This window comes from Pipistrellus hanaki, assembly GCF_964339955.1.
Source record: "Pipistrellus hanaki genome assembly, chromosome: 3".
Taxonomy (NCBI): Eukaryota; Metazoa; Chordata; class Mammalia; order Chiroptera; family Vespertilionidae; genus Pipistrellus; species Pipistrellus hanaki.
The window spans coordinates 24,319,930-24,336,980 of NC_140505.1; the positions used below are offsets into that span (position 1 = coordinate 24,319,930).

The 17,051-nt window shown below is 46.2% G+C and overlaps 1 protein-coding gene across 2 annotated transcripts in view; it reads left to right on the forward strand.

Moving 5' to 3' along the window:
• Nucleotides 1–14,384: 14,384 nt before the first annotated feature.
• The window catches only part of PSD3 (pleckstrin and Sec7 domain containing 3), a 412,571-nt gene continuing 409,904 nt past the window's right edge, over nt 14,385–17,051 (forward strand). Inside the window, exon 1 of one of the 2 annotated variants that reach the window (XM_084879792.1) lies at nt 14,385–15,261. In XM_084879792.1, the coding sequence (XP_084735918.1) occupies nt 14,494–15,261 (768 nt within the window). In that variant the 5' untranslated portion in view covers nt 14,385–14,493. The remainder of the gene's footprint in view (nt 15,262–17,051) is intronic. The other variant, XM_084879789.1, reaches the window with a different exon arrangement.

Genomic DNA, 17,051 nt, shown 5'->3' on the forward strand with positions numbered 1-17,051 from the left:
TTCAACAAATTTGTGTCATTCTGAGGCTGTTAATTTTGGGTTATGGAAAATTGACGATTTGCATAAATCTAAATTCTTCTAAGGACCCTGTGCTAACATGTTCTTCATATTATTTCCTGAAGGACAAGCTTTGATTCAGTCTTTAATATCTTAATTATATATTTTGGAAGACAATATTCTCTTCAATCCAAAATATTCAGCTATTAAATTAATCTTTTGAATAGGTCCTAAAAGGTTAGTAGTTTTATCTATCATCATGTATTAAAAAACAAACCCAAACAAAACAAAACAAAAACAAGGCCCATGATGTTCACCATGAGTCCCTTGGAGGTCTTCACTCAGTACCTCCTGACAAATGGTGTATACCTGGGAAGAGAGGCTTATCAGGCCTGGAGCTGTGGAGCTCACGGTGGAGTTTAGCACATTTAAGTGAGCTGTCTCAGGTCCTGCAAGAATTATGATTCCTATGTAAACAAAGCAAGTTGTAATATTGTGCAATATTGTAAAGCAACCAACAGCATGTGCCACATATTGCTTCATTTATGTAATAGCTCAACTTGAAACTGGCTCCTGTTGTAGCTAATGATCCTGCTACCCTCTTACATATCACCACGGTGGATACCGATCTAATCTAAGTTATCACCACCCAGACTGAGGCTACCGTAACTCTTTATTCTTATTCTTGCCTCAGCTCACCATTTTTAAACTGCTCTCTGCAATCTAATCCTCCTATACTAATGCTATTATCATGTCATGCCATGTCTAAATGATGTAGAGAAGCACACAATTAATTGCCTATTGAACCAGCTTCAAACTCCTCAATCCGGTTTTACTGTCCTCCCTTTCTTCCTTCTTTCTTTCCTCCATTCTCTTTCCATCCCTCCCTTCCTTTTTTCTTTCCCTTTGACTTTTTATTGAATTACAATGTACATACAGAATAGTAGTGTACAATAGCTCAATGGATTTTCACAAACAATATATACCCAAGTAGCACCCAGATCAAGAAAGAGAACCAGAAATTCATTCTTGTTCCCTTCCAGGCACTACCCACACACTAAAGGTGACCACTACCCCACCTTCTAAGAGCAGAAATTAATGTGGTCAGACTTGACTTTTACTAACATTTTCCTACATTCAGGACTCGGGAAGGCACTGACTTGGGGGACATGATTATGCCTTGGGCCCCTGGGGCCTTGCAGCCTAGGGCAGCAAGTCTAACTCACATCCTTACACTGATGGCTCTGAACATCCTGAGATAGCATCTGCCTTGGTCAGAATTTGCTGAGGAACTGTCAGCTGGAGACGTCAGGGTGACAGCTGATGAGAGTTGGGTGGGAGCCATGGCAATAGTAGTGTTTGAAGATAATGCTGTGAAGCTAATATCATATGCAACTTGGCCTCCCTATCCTTTTCTCCAGCCCAGCTCCTTACTTTCTTCTGCTTCCTACTCAACTGTATTTTCACGAACAAAGTCACAAAAGGCATCCATAACTGTGGCCTTCAACCCATGGAGTCCCCAGCTAATACCCAAGTGGCCTTTTGCTTCCCAGATGGAATGCCTCCCATGTGGGCGGGCCTCTGGTGCTGCTCTGACCTAAAGAATGCTCTTCTTGTCTTCTAGGAGCAGTGACAAAGACATTTTTTTTTTTTTTACCTCTAATTCTTTTTAACAGCAATTCAATAAATGCTATCAGTTGTTGCCTTATTATAAAGTTGAGATTTTCTTAAGCATCACTATTGAAAATGTAGCATATAAGTAGTAAATTAAATACTGAAGAAAAATCAGAGTATATTACTCATAAGCCCAGCTCAACTCTACAACTGCTTTAATTTTGCACATCATCTCCCAGGTCCTGTCCACTCCAATTTTTATACTGTTACTATTGTAGTGTTCATATCAGGAAATTATCTTTATTATTATTATTATTATTATTATTATTATTATTATTGATTTCAGAGAGGAAGGGAGAGGAAAAGATAGAAACACCTATGATAAGAGAGAATCATGGATCGGTTGCCTCCTGCATGCCCCCTTCTGGGGATCAAGCCCACAACCTGGGCATGTGCCCTGACTGGGAATAGAACCTGTGACCTCCTGGTTCATAGGTTGATGCTCAACCACTGAGCCAAGCCTGCCAGGCAGGAAATTATCTTTTTTTTAAATCAATATATTTTTACTGATATCAGAGAGGAAGGAAAGGGAGATATAAACATCAATGATGAAAGAGAATCATTGATCTTCCCTGCCCCCTATTGGAGATTGAGCCAGAAACCTGGACAAGTGCCCTAACTGGGAATCAAACCTTGACCTCTTGATTCATAGTTCAATGCTCAACTACTGAGCCACACCAACAGGAAATTATGGCAATGATGCCAGGCTCCCGGAAGCCTGGATTCCTGCCCCCTCTCTGTCACTTACTGTTTTCAGGCTCTACAGCAGTGGTTCTCAACCTGTGAAAAGGGTCACAACCCACAGATTGAGAACCGCTAGCAGGGTCACATAAGACCATCAGAAAACACAGATATTTACATTATGATTCATTAACAGTAGCACAATTACAGTTATGAAGTAGCAACGAAAATAATTTTATGGTTGGGGTCACCACAACATGAGGAACTGTATTAAAGGATCACAGCATTAGAAAGGTTGAGAACCACTGAGTCAGGGGGTGATTGGCCTGGCAGGCAGAAGCAGTTAGGGGCAATCAGACAGAGGCAGGCGAGTGGTTGGGAGCCAGCAGTCCTGTATTGTGAGAGGGATCAGACCTAAATGGGCAGTCAGACATCCCTCAAGGGGTCCCCGATTCGAGAGGGTGCAGGCACGAATTTCATGCACCGGGCCTCTAGTATAAAATAGTGTTAAATACAAACTGAAATCAAAACAGAAAACTGACCTTTAAATTTATTTTTAAAATTACAGTTGACATACAATATAACATTAGTTTCAGTTGTACAACATAGCGTTTAGATATTTATATGCCTTACAAAGTGATCACACATAAGTCTACCTGACACCATACATAGTTATCATAATATCATTGACTATATTCCCTATGCTGTATGTTATAATCCCATGACTTATTTTATAACCAGTAGTTTGTACTTGTTTCCTTCCTTTTCACTATACTGTCTTTCCAAGATAAACCATTCTGGCCCTAAAACTGCCCAGGGATTAATTCAATGCTTTGCGTCTTTCTCTTCCTGATGACTCACATACACGCTACATGGGCAGGCCTGGGCTTTGGAGTGAGAACGCCCTGCCTCCGCTGTTTCCTAACCAGGTGATCTTGGGCAAGTCACTTGGGGTTTGTGATCCTCATTTTCTCACCTATAAAATGATGGTAATGATAGTGTCTCCCTTGCAGAATAGAACCAAGGACTCAATGAGATAATATGTAAAAAGGCAACCTACAGGATGGATATTGCTATGTATCAGTGAGTTATTTTTCTGAATAGATGATTCCACTCAAGGTTACAAAATGTCCCTGATAAACATGTCCTTCTGGATGATTCTTTTTAAATATATATATATATATATATATATATATATATATATATATATATATATATCTTTGTTGAGTTCAGAGAGGAAGGATGAGGGAGAGAGATATAGAAACATCAATGATGAGAGAGAATCATTGATCAGCTGCCTCCTGAACATCCTCTACTGGGAATCAAACCCACAACCCAGGCATATGCCCTGGTCGGGAATTGAACCTATGTCGTCCTGGTTCATAGGTCAATGCTCAAGCCCTGAGATTTGCTGGCTGAGCCTCCTGGATGATGCTAACACAAATCTTAAAAGACGCAGGCAGGAATTAGTCAGTCGAGGAGGGAGAGCATTGGTGAGCAAAGCGAGCATTTGTGCTTTCAGTGAGCATGAGGCATGCAGACTGCAGGACAGGCTGGGGCGTGCAGACTGTGGCGGTGCAAGGTGGGCAGAGATGAGCCCAGGTGATTGGGCTCAAGAATGCTAAACATAAGGTTTGAGGCAGGCAGTGGCAGGAGCTCAACCCTTTAGGGCATTATATACCTTTTAGGAAGCTTGTATTTTATGTTCAGTGAAATTTTAACAAATACATATACTTAATCCTAACCTAAGGATATTTTTTCCATTGATTTTTAAAAATATATATTTTATTGATTTTACACAGAGAGGAATTGAGAGGGATAGAGAGTTAGAAACGTCGATGAGAGAGATACATCGACCAGCTGCCTCTTGCACACCCACTGGGGATGTGCCCGCAACCAATGTACATGCCCTTGACCGGAATCGAGCCCGGGACCTTTCAGTCCGCAGGCCGACACTCTATCCACTGAGCCAAACCAGTTTCGGCTCCATTGATTTTTTTTTAAGAGAAAGTGAAAGGAAGGGAGGGAGAAAGGGGGAGAGCGAGAGTGAGAGCTAGAAAGAGAGAGAGAAAAAAACATTGATGTGAGAGAGGCACAGCAATCGGTTGCCTCCTGCACATGTTCCAACTGGTGCTGGGGATAGAACCTACACCCAGGTATGTGTTCTTGACCGGGAATTGAACCCAGGACTCTTTAGTGCATGGGCCAACACTCTAACCACCGACCCACACAGACCAGAGCAACAAACATAATTTTTAAAGTTTCTAATGCCCAACAAGTTCAAGATCAAATGCATAGTTACTCCTATTTCTTTACAGCAGGACTTCTCAGAGCCGTTCACATGCTGCTAATAGGCAGCATGAATCTCCAATAAGGCAATGCACTCTGCAGCATGTCTTTCCCTTTGACCAAAGGTCTTCTTTCTGAGCCCACTCTCTCGTACCCTCACTGCTGCAGGATTTCCATTTGCCAGCTCCACATACCGGGAAATGCTGCCACCCCCTCGAGGAGCTTGACAGGTTTAGTACATGTCTATGCTTGTCAGCGTTACCATGGCTTTGCCAGCTTCTTCTCATCTCGGTCTGCTCGCCCAGACACCCCTCCAGACCTCTCCACGTGAGCGCCTGCTTCTCCCGCAGTGGGTGAACTCACCTCCTCCTCCTCCACAGAAAGGAGGAAGGCCAAGGCAGAGGCCGGCCTTCCACTCCACCCTTTTAACATGTCTACACCTCCAGATGTCCTACCTCTCCCTCCCCGTCTGCCGCCCTGGGATGTCATTGCTCCTTCTGAAGGGGGATGGCAGCATTTTAGTGTAAGAAGAGAAAGAATTATCAGAGAACAGAGGCTGTTGTTCTGGGTCAGAGAGCTGGTCAGAGGGAGGGATCTGGCTAGAAGTCTCCTGATGCCCATGTGAGGGCCTTTCCCTGGGGCAATGCTGCATCTAAATGCCTCCCAGAGCATGGTCCTAGTCCATGAGGCCCACAAACAACAGACACGTGCCATTAATACATTGCTCCTGCCGAAACCGGTTTGGCTCAGTGGATTAAGCGTCAGTCTGCAGACTGAAAGGTCCCAGGTTCGATTCCAGTCAGAGGCATGTACATTGGTTGCAGGCACACCCCCGGTGGGGAGTGTGCAGGAGGCAGCTGGTCGGTGTTTCTCTCTCATCGATGTTTCTAGCTCTCTATCCCTCTCTTTTCCTCTCTGTAAAAAATCAATAAAATATATATATATTTTTTAAAAATTAAAATACATTGCTCCTACTGGCATAAAATGACTTGGTCATACTGTGAATATCTATTGGTAGTAGTATCCTGTCAAGTTTCTTTCACTTGAACTATTTGTTCCCTTCCTTTTCTTTTTTAATTTTTAAAAATTTTAAATGTATTTTTTAGATGTAAGGTAAAGCATAGGAAATGTTTCTTCTCAAACAACTAACTACTTCTCCCTCCCATCTGTCTCACATCGTCACTGCCAGCACCATGGTGTCTGCCTCTCAGACAGGCCTCTGGTGACCCAGAAGGAAGGAGAGTAAAGGTGGAAGAAAACTGATTTGTGCCGAGTGCACCCGTCTCTCCTTAACAGCTGCTGCTCTTCTCGGTTTTCTGCTTGGCTGGATTTTTTTTTTTAAGAATATTCATTGTTTTTTCCCCTCCTATTGCTAAATGCAAAACAAACAAAAAGCACAGTCCCGTGTGTAACACCTGCTAGCATACATGTCCTTTAGAAGCAAATGTTTGTAATAACAAGGACTTAGAAAAGAATAAACAAATCTTACCATCCTTTTTTACATCATTTACCATAGTTTAAAAGTACAGAGGACTTGAAAAAATTCTCAAACTGGGCCCCATAAACCTGCATTGCTACAGGACCTCGTTAGCTGCCCCCCATCCTTGACTTGTGTGGAATTCACTTGGGATGGTGAGTGCTTGTCCTCAGCCTGCTTATGGCCAGTTCTCTCCTCCTCCACCCCACTCTCACCTCCTGGACAGTCTGTGTAGAAGCAGCCTAAGAAAACTACCCGCCCCAAGATATTAGGGGTGCGGTGGGCTTGCTCCGCCCAGAGTAATTAGTGCTTTAAAAGAGAATCCATCCTCACAAGGCAATGATTTACCCAGAGAAGTTCATCTATAAGGGCAGAACTTTGGGGTCTATGCCACTCTGATGAGCCTTTTTCAAGTTGCGTCATTGGAAAGAATCTTTTCCCTTCCCACTTAAAAGGCCACCCTGACTGCCAGGGCGAGATGTGATGCTCAGCTGGAAGAGGTCCTGATGCATATGTGTGTTAAAGCAACTAACAGCCATTTTCCTGCACAGCGCTAATGGAAAGCATTCTGTTTTCAAACAGTTGTACTTTTAAGTGTTGTGTTCTGCCCTCTTGCCCCTCACTCTTCTACTTGATGTGGACTTTCATGATAAATAAGGGCTTTTTTCTGCCATTGTAGGATTTCCTTCTTTTTTAAAAAAATATATTTTATTGATTTTTCACAGAGAGGAAGAGAGAGGGATAGAGAGTTAGAAACTTGGTTGAGAGAGAATTATCGATCAGCTGCCTCCTGCACACCCCCCACTGGGGATGTGCCCGCAACCAAGGTACATGCCCTTGACCGGATTCAAACCCGGGACCTTTCAGTCCACAGAAGCTCTATTCACTGAGCCAAACCAGTTTCAGCAGGATTTCCTTTTGAGAGGCGTAGAGTATGTGTGAGAAGCACCTCCACTCATAGCCAGCTGAGGCTGTTGGTGCTGCCTAGCCTGACAGGCAAAGGTGAACCCGGTCAGCATGCCGTGTCTGCCTGCATCTGGCCGCTTGGCATCACGTTGTGCCTACCACACCCTGGCGCTCCATACTGGCTCCATGCTTCTCCAGGCCAGCAGGATGCACTGTGTCTCACAGGCAGCTTCCGGTGGGAAACTAGCTGAGCTGCAGGGAATGGCTCTGAAGCCTACCAGAGCCCACCACTCACTGAGGCTGCTGCCTGATCAGGTTACCCTCTGAGCCTCTGTTTACTCAGCTGAAGCTGGGGGTGCCAGTGGCTACTCCGGGGACTGGTGAAATGTGGTCTAGGAAGTGTTGGCACATGGCAGGTGTGTAGCCACCATCCATCCTCTACCTGGAGAAGTAGCTTTTGCCAGAAACCCTAGAAAGGTTGGTTGGGCTGAATAACGGACTTGTATATACTAACGAACTGTCTTTCTCATACTCAAAGTCCCCTCCCCCTCAGGAGCCTTAAGCAACCCACCCCTTATTGGATTTCAGGCCTCCATGCTCTGAATGAGCCCCTCCAGCCTTATGGTCATAAGCACCCTCCCATGTTCTGCAGGTGCTGCATCGCTCTGAGCCCACACCATGCCCTAAACTTGCTATGTAACTCCCCATTTCTGTGTCTTTCCTCTAGTTCCCTCAGTCTTGAATGTACTATTCTCCAATCTTCACCTATTGAAATGCTGACCCATGATGCCCATCTCACATGGCATTTCTTCCCTGGTCCTTCCCCGAGAGACCCATCAGAACTCGTCTCTCTCTCTTTGCACCTTCTATTCAATATTTACCACATTCTGTCTTGTATTAAAACTGTAGACTTTCTGTCTTCTCCTTTAAATTACAAGCTTATTAAAGGCAAGAACCTGTCCATCCATACACCATCTTTTCACTTTCATTTTTTCATTTATTGAGCTCCTGCTATTTGCTTAGCTCTGAGCAAGGGACTAAGTTTATTATTTATTTTTTATTATTTTAAAAAATATATATTTTATTGATTTTTTACAGAGAGGAAGAGAGAGGAATAGAAAGTTAGAAACATAAATGAAGAGAGAATCATTGCACACCTGCACACCCCCCACTGGGGATGTGCCCGCAACCAACGTACATGCCCTTGACCGGAATCGAACCTGGGACCTTTCAGTCCGCAGGCCGATCGATGCTCTATTCACTGAGCCAAACCGGCCTTGGCAAGGGACTAAGTTTAGAGTGGACAACAAATCTCATAGTATCTGCCTTTGTGTGAGGGGAAACAGACTTCAAGCTGCTAAGCAAGCAAATAACTCTGTCATTCATTGTGATGTGTGCCATGAAAAATTCTTTCTATTGCAGGGACTCACCCATGAGTAAGTAAATGTTTGCTAAATTGGCCCTTCTCCCCTATTCTCCTCTTAGCATGATCTTCAAAAGCAAAATATTTATGATGTTTCTTACCTGACGGTCACACCCATATTATTCTCCTTATCAAATTGTCCCCTAACTACACCCTAACTATTCTCTTCCAAGCATGCTTTCTCATTTTCACAATATGAGAATTTTCCAAAGTTTTAAGTTCTACTTCATGTTTTATTAATAATTCTATTTTCAAGCCATTTCTCTCTTCTCACATTTTACTATATAAAGTCAGAAGGAACTAAGCTACTCCTTAAACGCTGCTTAGACATGTCCTCAGCTAAATATTCAGTTTCATCACTGGCCACGTCCTACCTTCCTTAGAATTCGAGAACATAGACACAGTTCAGCCAAGTTCTCTGCCACTTTATAACAAGGATTTCTTTTTCTCCATTGTCCAATACACATTCCTAATTTCTATCTGAGACCTCATCAGAATGGCCTTTACTGTCCATATTTCTACCAATATTCTGAACACGGTTGTTTGTATATTCTCTAAGAAGATGGGAGCACACTCTCCTTTCCTTTCTGAGCTCTCACCAGAATTGCTTTTTAAAAGTCTTTTATGAAAATCTCCACTTCTCCCAGCGTGCACTTTAAAGTTTCCCAGCCTCTACTCATGACCCACTTTCAAAGCTGCTTCCACACTTTAGGTAATTGATAGAGCAGCGCTCCAATTCTTGGTGGCACTTTCCGTCTTAGCTTGGGCGGCTGTCACAAAAGACCATAAACCAAGTGCCTTATCAACAACGGAAACTTGTTTCTCACAGTCCTGGAGGCTGGGAAATGCAAGATCCAGGTGCTGGCCAGTTTGGTTTGTAAAGAGAGCCCTCTTCCTGGTTGCACAGTGCTGACTTCTTGGTGCCCTCAGATGGCAGAAAGAGAGTGAACTCTTCTCTGTCCTCTTCTTATAAGGGCACTAATCCTACCAAAGGGGCTTCATCCCCATGACCAGATTACCTTCCAAAGGCCCCTCCTCCAAATACTATCACACTGGGACTAGGCTTCAACGTATGAATCTTGGGGGGAACACTTTGTCCAAAATGGCAGTATTCTTGGACTCTCCCCTATCTGAGCCTTGCTACTTCAAATAAGGTGTTAAGGTTTTCCAGGACACTCTAGCCTCTGGTTAGGAACACACCTTCACAATAGTAGCTCAGTTTCCTCCATTACTATAGGGAGATTTGTGTGATTGTGAGCTTGATGATGGAGATGATGAGAGCTACTGAATGCCTGACACTGTCATTGGCATCTTTTGTGTATTACTTCTAATCCTCAGAACGAGGTAAATATTAGACTCTCTGCTTCAAAGACATGGACACTGAAGTCTGTAGAACCTAAACTAGTTTCCCAAAGCAACATAGCAATTAAGTGGGTACAGACCCAGGTCTTTCAGGCTCCCAAGTCATGCTCTTGACATGATGCCACACTGCTTCCCAATGCATACCGGTATATTTAGGGGCAACTTTATCTTCTATTTTATAGATAAAAACTTTAGATGTGGAGAGGTGAAAAAAAAAATTGTCTTCAAGTACCAGGGGTACATGGTACCTTTAATTCTTACGTTCTCCAAACTCATTGCCCTATGCCTTTTTTTTTTTTTTTTTTTTTTTGCCTTTTCCCAAAAAGCAAGCCCAGCTCATGTTTCAGGAGATGACACTGTGTCAGAGAGTCCCCCTGTGATGATGATTATTTATGGAAGAACCAGATGGGAACATTTGAAACGTATACTAATTAGAAAGTCCTTCATTTCTATTTTCTTTGCTGCCTGCCACCCTGACCCCTCACACACATGGTGTGTTTTCAGCCATTCTTTGTACTTTTGGTCGGGATGTACCTACCCTGGCATCTGATCACACAGGCTGACTGCTTTTGAAGCAAATGGAAAAAGTTCTTGAACCAGAGCATGAGGGATTTAAATGCTGTCTTGTGTCATGCCCTAATGGTCATTCATGCTTTCTAAAGCCCTTTCCATGAAGAAAGTGCTGGGCAGTTGGAGAGGTGTGTGTGTGTGTGGGGGGGGTGTGCCAGGCAGGGAGCAGGTTCCACTTCACAGAGGGGATTGAGGGGAGGGGCAGAGAGAGACTTGAGATGTGAGGAGTGAGGTCTGAGGTTTGTGGTTGAGGCCCAAGCCAGAGCCGGAGACTGTACCTCCTTCACTTAATCTCTAATTGCTCCAGATTGTTCCTCAGTGAAGCCATCCTCATAGTGCTGTGGGGTTACTGGAAGCAGCCTTCAAAAAGCTTGATTAGCAGAATAGGAATTGTTTCTAAGTGCACATTTCATAAGTCATTAGAGAAAATGGCCTGTTTCTATGAAATTTGGTAATCGCTGTAATTTTATCTACTGCCCCCATGTACCACACCCTTTCCATTTGCTTTCCAGTTTAGTCCTCAGGAGGCCATAATGATAAAGAAACCAAGGCCCAGAGATAAAGCAACTTGCCCAAGATGACTAACAAGATGACTAACAAGAGGCAATGCCAGCGCTGGAGCTTTTTCAGTTGTAACCAAAAGGGGCTCTGGCGTGCTGCCCTCCATCCTCTTAGCACCACCCGGTCCTCTGTCCCAGCTCACCCCCACTGACTTCTTCCAGTGCCCACTCATCCATGCAAACCATTTAACTAACAGCTGCTACACTGGCCTTCTAAGACCCCACGTCTGCCATGCTTATGACCTCCGGTGTCTCCAACATAATGATCAACTCCACAGCCAGTGGTTGGGATTTTCTCCCACTGCCCCTCCGTGTGGTTCCCTCAGATCAAATGTGCTCCCAGGCCCACCAGGCAAAGCCTCACTCAGACTCTTGTTGGAGCCCTTCCTCTCTGTCTTCCTCACCCAAACACATGCTGCTGCCTTCTGGATCTTGTCTGGATCCCACCATGTTTCAGACATCTTTGCCAGACCCTGACTCTCGGTAATACTTCTCTTTCTAGCACTTTCTAATAACATTTATTCAGATGCCAATCACATATTGTTCTTTATGGTGAAAGGAAGAAAAGGGAAAGAAAGACGTTTTCAAAAGGCTTTACCAGTAGACAGTCTCAAAAGCCATTCAAAATATTTCGGTGTTGCAACTCTTCTCCCAATCATAGGACATGTGGCTCAACTGTAAACTCAGATCAGAACTACATAAGGGTAATTTTTAAAAAATATATATTTTATTGATTTTCCACAGAGAGGAAGGGAGAGGGAAAGAGAGCTAGAGACATTGATGAGAGAGAAACATCGACCAACTGCCTCATGCACACCCTCTACTGGGTATGTGCCCGCAACCAATGTACATGCCCTTGATCGGAATCGAACCTAGGACCCTTCAATCCGCAGACAAACGCTCTATCCACTGAGCCAAACCGGTTTCGGCAAGGGTAATTTTTTAACATATATCTTCCTATCAGGATGGGAGGTACCACAGGTCTCAACCAACTTGGGCACAATGACTCCAGAAGTCTCCCAATTTAATTGCCAGGGACAGACGATAACACAATAAAAATATGACTAATGCAGCAGTGAGTTTAGAAAACTGTGTATGATCCGCCGACCTGCACAATGAGGCACTGTTTAAATAGAAGGGAAAGAGGTTTTTGTCAGGTCTGAACTCGAACAATTATTAAACACATACTGATTTTACCTGTAGGAGGATTAATGGCCCTGTAATGGCCCTGAACAAAGGTTTCAGAGGTAAATCACTGTGAGTCTTAGTCCCTCATGGGGAGTTTAATCTCTTGTTCTATTCCCTAATTCCTGCAAGGGCAGAATGATCCAGAATCAAAAACCGGTCACCAGGGTCAGCTTTAAACATAAGTTCTGTCCCAGCAAAGGCATGATGTGATCCCTTATGCAACAAGAAAGGGGAGATGTAGACTCTAATGAGACCAGATAACATTGGGATTTTTACTTGTGAGATGCTTATTCTTGACATTTCTCAGACTTTCCTGGGTCATAGCCTTCAGTTTAGTCCCCATGTCCATGCCCTGGACATTCCCCCACTTACTATTTCAGTTTTCATTTCTGCCAAGCTCTCCCCAATCCCATACCCCACCCCTGCCTCTGCCTTGTCTCTCATTCTTTCTTCCTTTTTAAAAAAATATATTTTATTGTTTTTTTACAGAGAGGAAAGAAGAGGGATAGAGAGTTAGAAACATCCATGAGAGAGAAACATCAATCAGCTGCCTCCTGCACACCTCCTACTGGGGATGTGCCTGCAACCGAGGTACATGTCCTTGACTAGAATCAATCCTAGGACCCCTCAGTCCGCAGGCTGGTGCTCTATCCACTGAGCCAAACCGGAAAGGGCTCTCATTCTTTCTTGAGTCTAGAAGGCATTAGACACATCCAGTAGCAGGAGAGGCTATTGCTGCTACCTTCTTTTCTTTCTAACAGGCTGTGAGACACCACACGTCACAACCAAATTGGGAGCACTCCAGAAGGCTCCCGATTTAATTGCCAGGGACAGACTGCTGTGGACTTCCCCTGAAAGAATGAAGGAGTTTTGAGGAGCAGACTGTGACTGCTTTGACTTAAAACTCTGAATGGACTCGCCATTGGAACTGCCTGGGGCATCGGCCTCTAACACTTGTTCTTGGAATTGCCTACCACTCCTGGGAGAATTACGTTCTCCAACTCTGACAACAGATCTTGATAAGGGGTCCTAGGGCTCAAGCCTGGTCCAGACAGCTCTGGACACATCTGGAAAGATGTCACCTGTCTGGAAATGTGGGCAAAGCTGCCATAACCTTGGGTGAGAATCTGTGTAAAGATGTTTAAAAAGGAAAAAACACAGGGCTCCCATCACCCATCCTGAGAATTTCCTGAAAGGCACCCTGGCCAGCCGGGGTCAGCCAGGGCTGAGCCCTCTATTACTTTCGGGTGCTGCCAAAGTGAGACAATGGCCAGGTGTTGGGGAGAGAGACGGCCCTGGCTCCTGTGTGCAGAGCGGCCAGCTTTCTCTCAGTTTATCTCAGACGATCATTTCCTGGTTCCCTTCTAGTCAAGTTCAAATTGATTTTTTTTTTTTCTTCAAGAAAGCTTTCTCACCCCTCGTCCTCTTCTGTCCCCAGGAATAAGGTCAGCAGGACCCAAAAGCTTCTTTCCCGTTGTGAGAGAGCCTCTGCCACCCAGTGTGAATGCTCGGTGAGTTTCCAGGTGACTGGCTATTGTCCTCACAAGTTAAGAAGGCAAAAGTATTTTTAAACACAATAAGAAGGCTCAAGTATTGTTAAACACAAGCAGAAAACCCTCCTAGATAAACCCCTGATCTGTTATCTGGATTTTTTTTCTTTTTTTCTATCTTTCCCTCTTTTTTTTTTTTTTTCCCCCTCTCTTTTTCATTTTTGTCTCTTTTCTAAAACTTATTTTCCATGTGTGTGTGATGCCTAACATTTTGATGTTGGTCTGTGGACTAGCCCTCGGGAATTCCTAACTAACCACAGGATTTAGAGTGGAAGTTCATGAAATCATAAAATCTGTTTACAACTGTTATCAGTGCAGGCAAGGTAGATTAACAGTACACTTTGAAGAGTACTGGAGGTTCATTTATAAATCACAAGTGCCTCACAAGCCAGATACCCGACAGCTGTGACTAGTGTACAGTTTAGGATTAAACAGGGAAACAAATAGCATTTGTATTTCATTTCAAATATGGGGAGGGGAACAGTGAAGAAAAAGGAACCCCATGTGACCTTGGCCATCCCTGCCCAGCCCTCCGTCCCAAGTCCTTCTCCACCGATCTGCCTGTTTTTGTGATTTTAGGAAGTGGGGGCAGAGTCCAGGCCCATGGCATCCTAGGATCATCCCTGACCCCTTGCTTCTTGAAGATCCCCCCTCAGTGCTGAAGACACGTATCATTTATATCCTCAGGCTGTTGCTGTTGGTGAAACCATGGGGCCGCCGGGTCACGTCTGCCCACAGCTGCTGGCGTTCGCATCCCTGGGCACTGAGGTCTGAAAGGCGACCCCGGCGAGGACAAGCCCTACCCCCTTGGAGGAAATGGCTGAGCGGCCCAAGCAGCAGCAGATGAAAACTTCCTTCCTCTTCATCCAGCTGCAGGCCCCCCCTGGCAGAGCGCTCCCCGCCCTGTCTCCAGCAGCCGCAGCCTGGACCGCAGCCCCAGGGGGCCCGGAGGAGGGACACATTCTCCCAAGTCCCAGGACCGGCGTCTTGGCAGGCCGGGACCTCAGGCGCACGCGGGGCTCGGCTGCTCCTCCCTCTGGGCTGCTGCAGAAGGAGGACCGTGGGACAGAGCAGCCAGCTGCTTTCAGTTGCTCTGCTCGGAAGCAGAAGAAGGAGGGGGAGGAAAAGCCCCAGGATCTGGACGTAAGGAGGGGTGGCCTTGGCGGATCCCCCCGTTGCGGGCGTTCCCTGGCCCCTGCCGCCAGGAAACTTGGCGGGCCCCAGCCCCTGCCATGCAGACTGCCTAGCCCAGATGTCATCATGAGCGATGGAAGCAGCGATCCCTCCATGGGCTGGGAGCCTTGGCCGGTCCTTCCTGCCCCCCAGGACCTGTGGGGCGCAGAGCCTCAGTCTTGGAATGCTCTGGGATACTCAGTTCCACAGGCCGCCCTGGCCCACGCTGCTGGCAGGGGCGAGAGGGGCGAGCTGAGGCGAGGGACGGCCACCGGCCAGGTCCCCCCGAGGAGCTGTCAAGAGGACACGGGTACCACGGTGCGGGCAAGGAGGGCGATGCTCTACAGATACCGTCCGCCCATCCAGACCAGCAAGAGCTACCCGGCCCCCGCTACCGCTCTGCCTCTCAAGGTAAGAAAGCGTGTGTGGCTGACCTCCCCAGGCCCCAGCTGTTCCCACGGGAAGAGGGAATGAGCAGGGAGGACAGAAGTGCCCACAGGGCTTCCAGTTTTGCACCCTGAGTCTCCCTCCACTCCCGATGGGCTACATCCATACGGTCGGCCTCGGTGCTCCTGGGCCCGGCTCCTCCTCGGTGCTCCCACACCTTCCCAGACACTAGCAACATTTTGTTTGCAAACAGAATGAATAACTGTTTCCCAAGGTTTCTGCCAAAGATAGAAGAAAATCCAAGCAGAGCAGTGCCTACTCTGTCCGGGAAGACCAGGCAGAAAGACAGAGGAGCTGCCCAGACGTTTACTGAGCCCTCGTTCGTGCCAGCCATTGTGCCAGGTGTTTTCTTACATCCACCTATCCTCGTCACTACCCTGAGAAACAGAGGCTCCCATCCCCACTTTCAGATAAGGAAACTGAGAATGGCTCTGCAAAAACCCTCCCCTCCTTCCAGAAATGCAAGGCCAGAAAGGCCACTGGAGAATTAGGAGAGGTTTTGTGGAGGTTTCCAGAACTCAGCCACATCCTCGCCCTTCTAAGGCACACTTCCACTTCCCAGGCTTACCCCGCCCCCCCCCACCACCACCACCACTCCCATCCCCCATCCATGGATGGGAGCCCTGGACATGAGCCTCCTACCTTCCATTGTCCTCGGGAAGGGAAAGGGTAATGCGGTGTGGTCTCCAGGGTCCCTTCAGCTCCTTGGGCTCTGCCTGTGATCGCGGCCATGCCTACTCTTTGTTATCAGCGTCTGATTCTCTGACTCAACCTCCTCATCATGCTGGTGCCTGAGCCCAGCCTGCCTTCTCCGCCCAGCTCAGGTGTGTTGCTCCCAGAATAGGTGGACACACACACACACACACACACACAAATGACGCTTTTCTTTTCTCTTTCCCAGTAGCACAGACATCTTTGTATCCTTTGCACATCTCTAGGAGATGGGGGTGAGGGTGAGGAAGAGTGTGTGTGGGTTGGGGTTGGTGGGGTGAGACAGAGGTGGGGGGACTCTAGCTGGAGGATATGGAAGTCGGTGTGGAGGGGACTCCCCGGGAAGTCACAGGAGAAATGGAGAGAATCACACTGTAGAAGAGGCCTTCCTGGGGCTTGGCAATGATGCAGTTTCACCTGGATTCCACAGCTCTCTCCTGCTTGCTTCTCCATACCCCCCTTCTTCCTCTTTCTCCTTCAAACAGGGAGCCATATAGCCATGGATAAGAATCAGAGAGAAAGAACGAGCCCGAGTTCTCTTCAGAAAGGAATTCTTGGAAGAAGAGAGATGCTAGCCTGCTCCCTTAAGAAATAGTTTACATTCCACCCCAGAGGTTGTGTCTCTCATTTCCTACAGAGATCGAGGAGGAATGGCATACCCATGCGTCAGAGACCAGTCCCTGTCTGCGAGGTCACGTGGTAATTGTTTGTGTATTTCAAAGCTGCTCTGATGACTTGAAAACAGCATCTTCCCCTACTGTGCCTTCCTGCCATCCAAGTAGAAGCCAGACCCTCAGAGCTGTTGCCATTTCCTTAGGGAGAGATGTTTAGGGAGTTGGTTCAAGTGGGTAGACTTCTGTGTTATCTGCAGAAATCTAATAGGCCCCCAGACATCTAAAGTAAGGATTGTGCCCTAGCTTGTTTATCTCAATGGATGGAGCATCTGCCCTCAGACCAAAGGGTCTCAGGTTCAGGGTCTCGGTTGCACGCTCAATCCCTGGACCTGGTTGTGTGGGAGGCAACCAATGTGTCTCTCTCACATC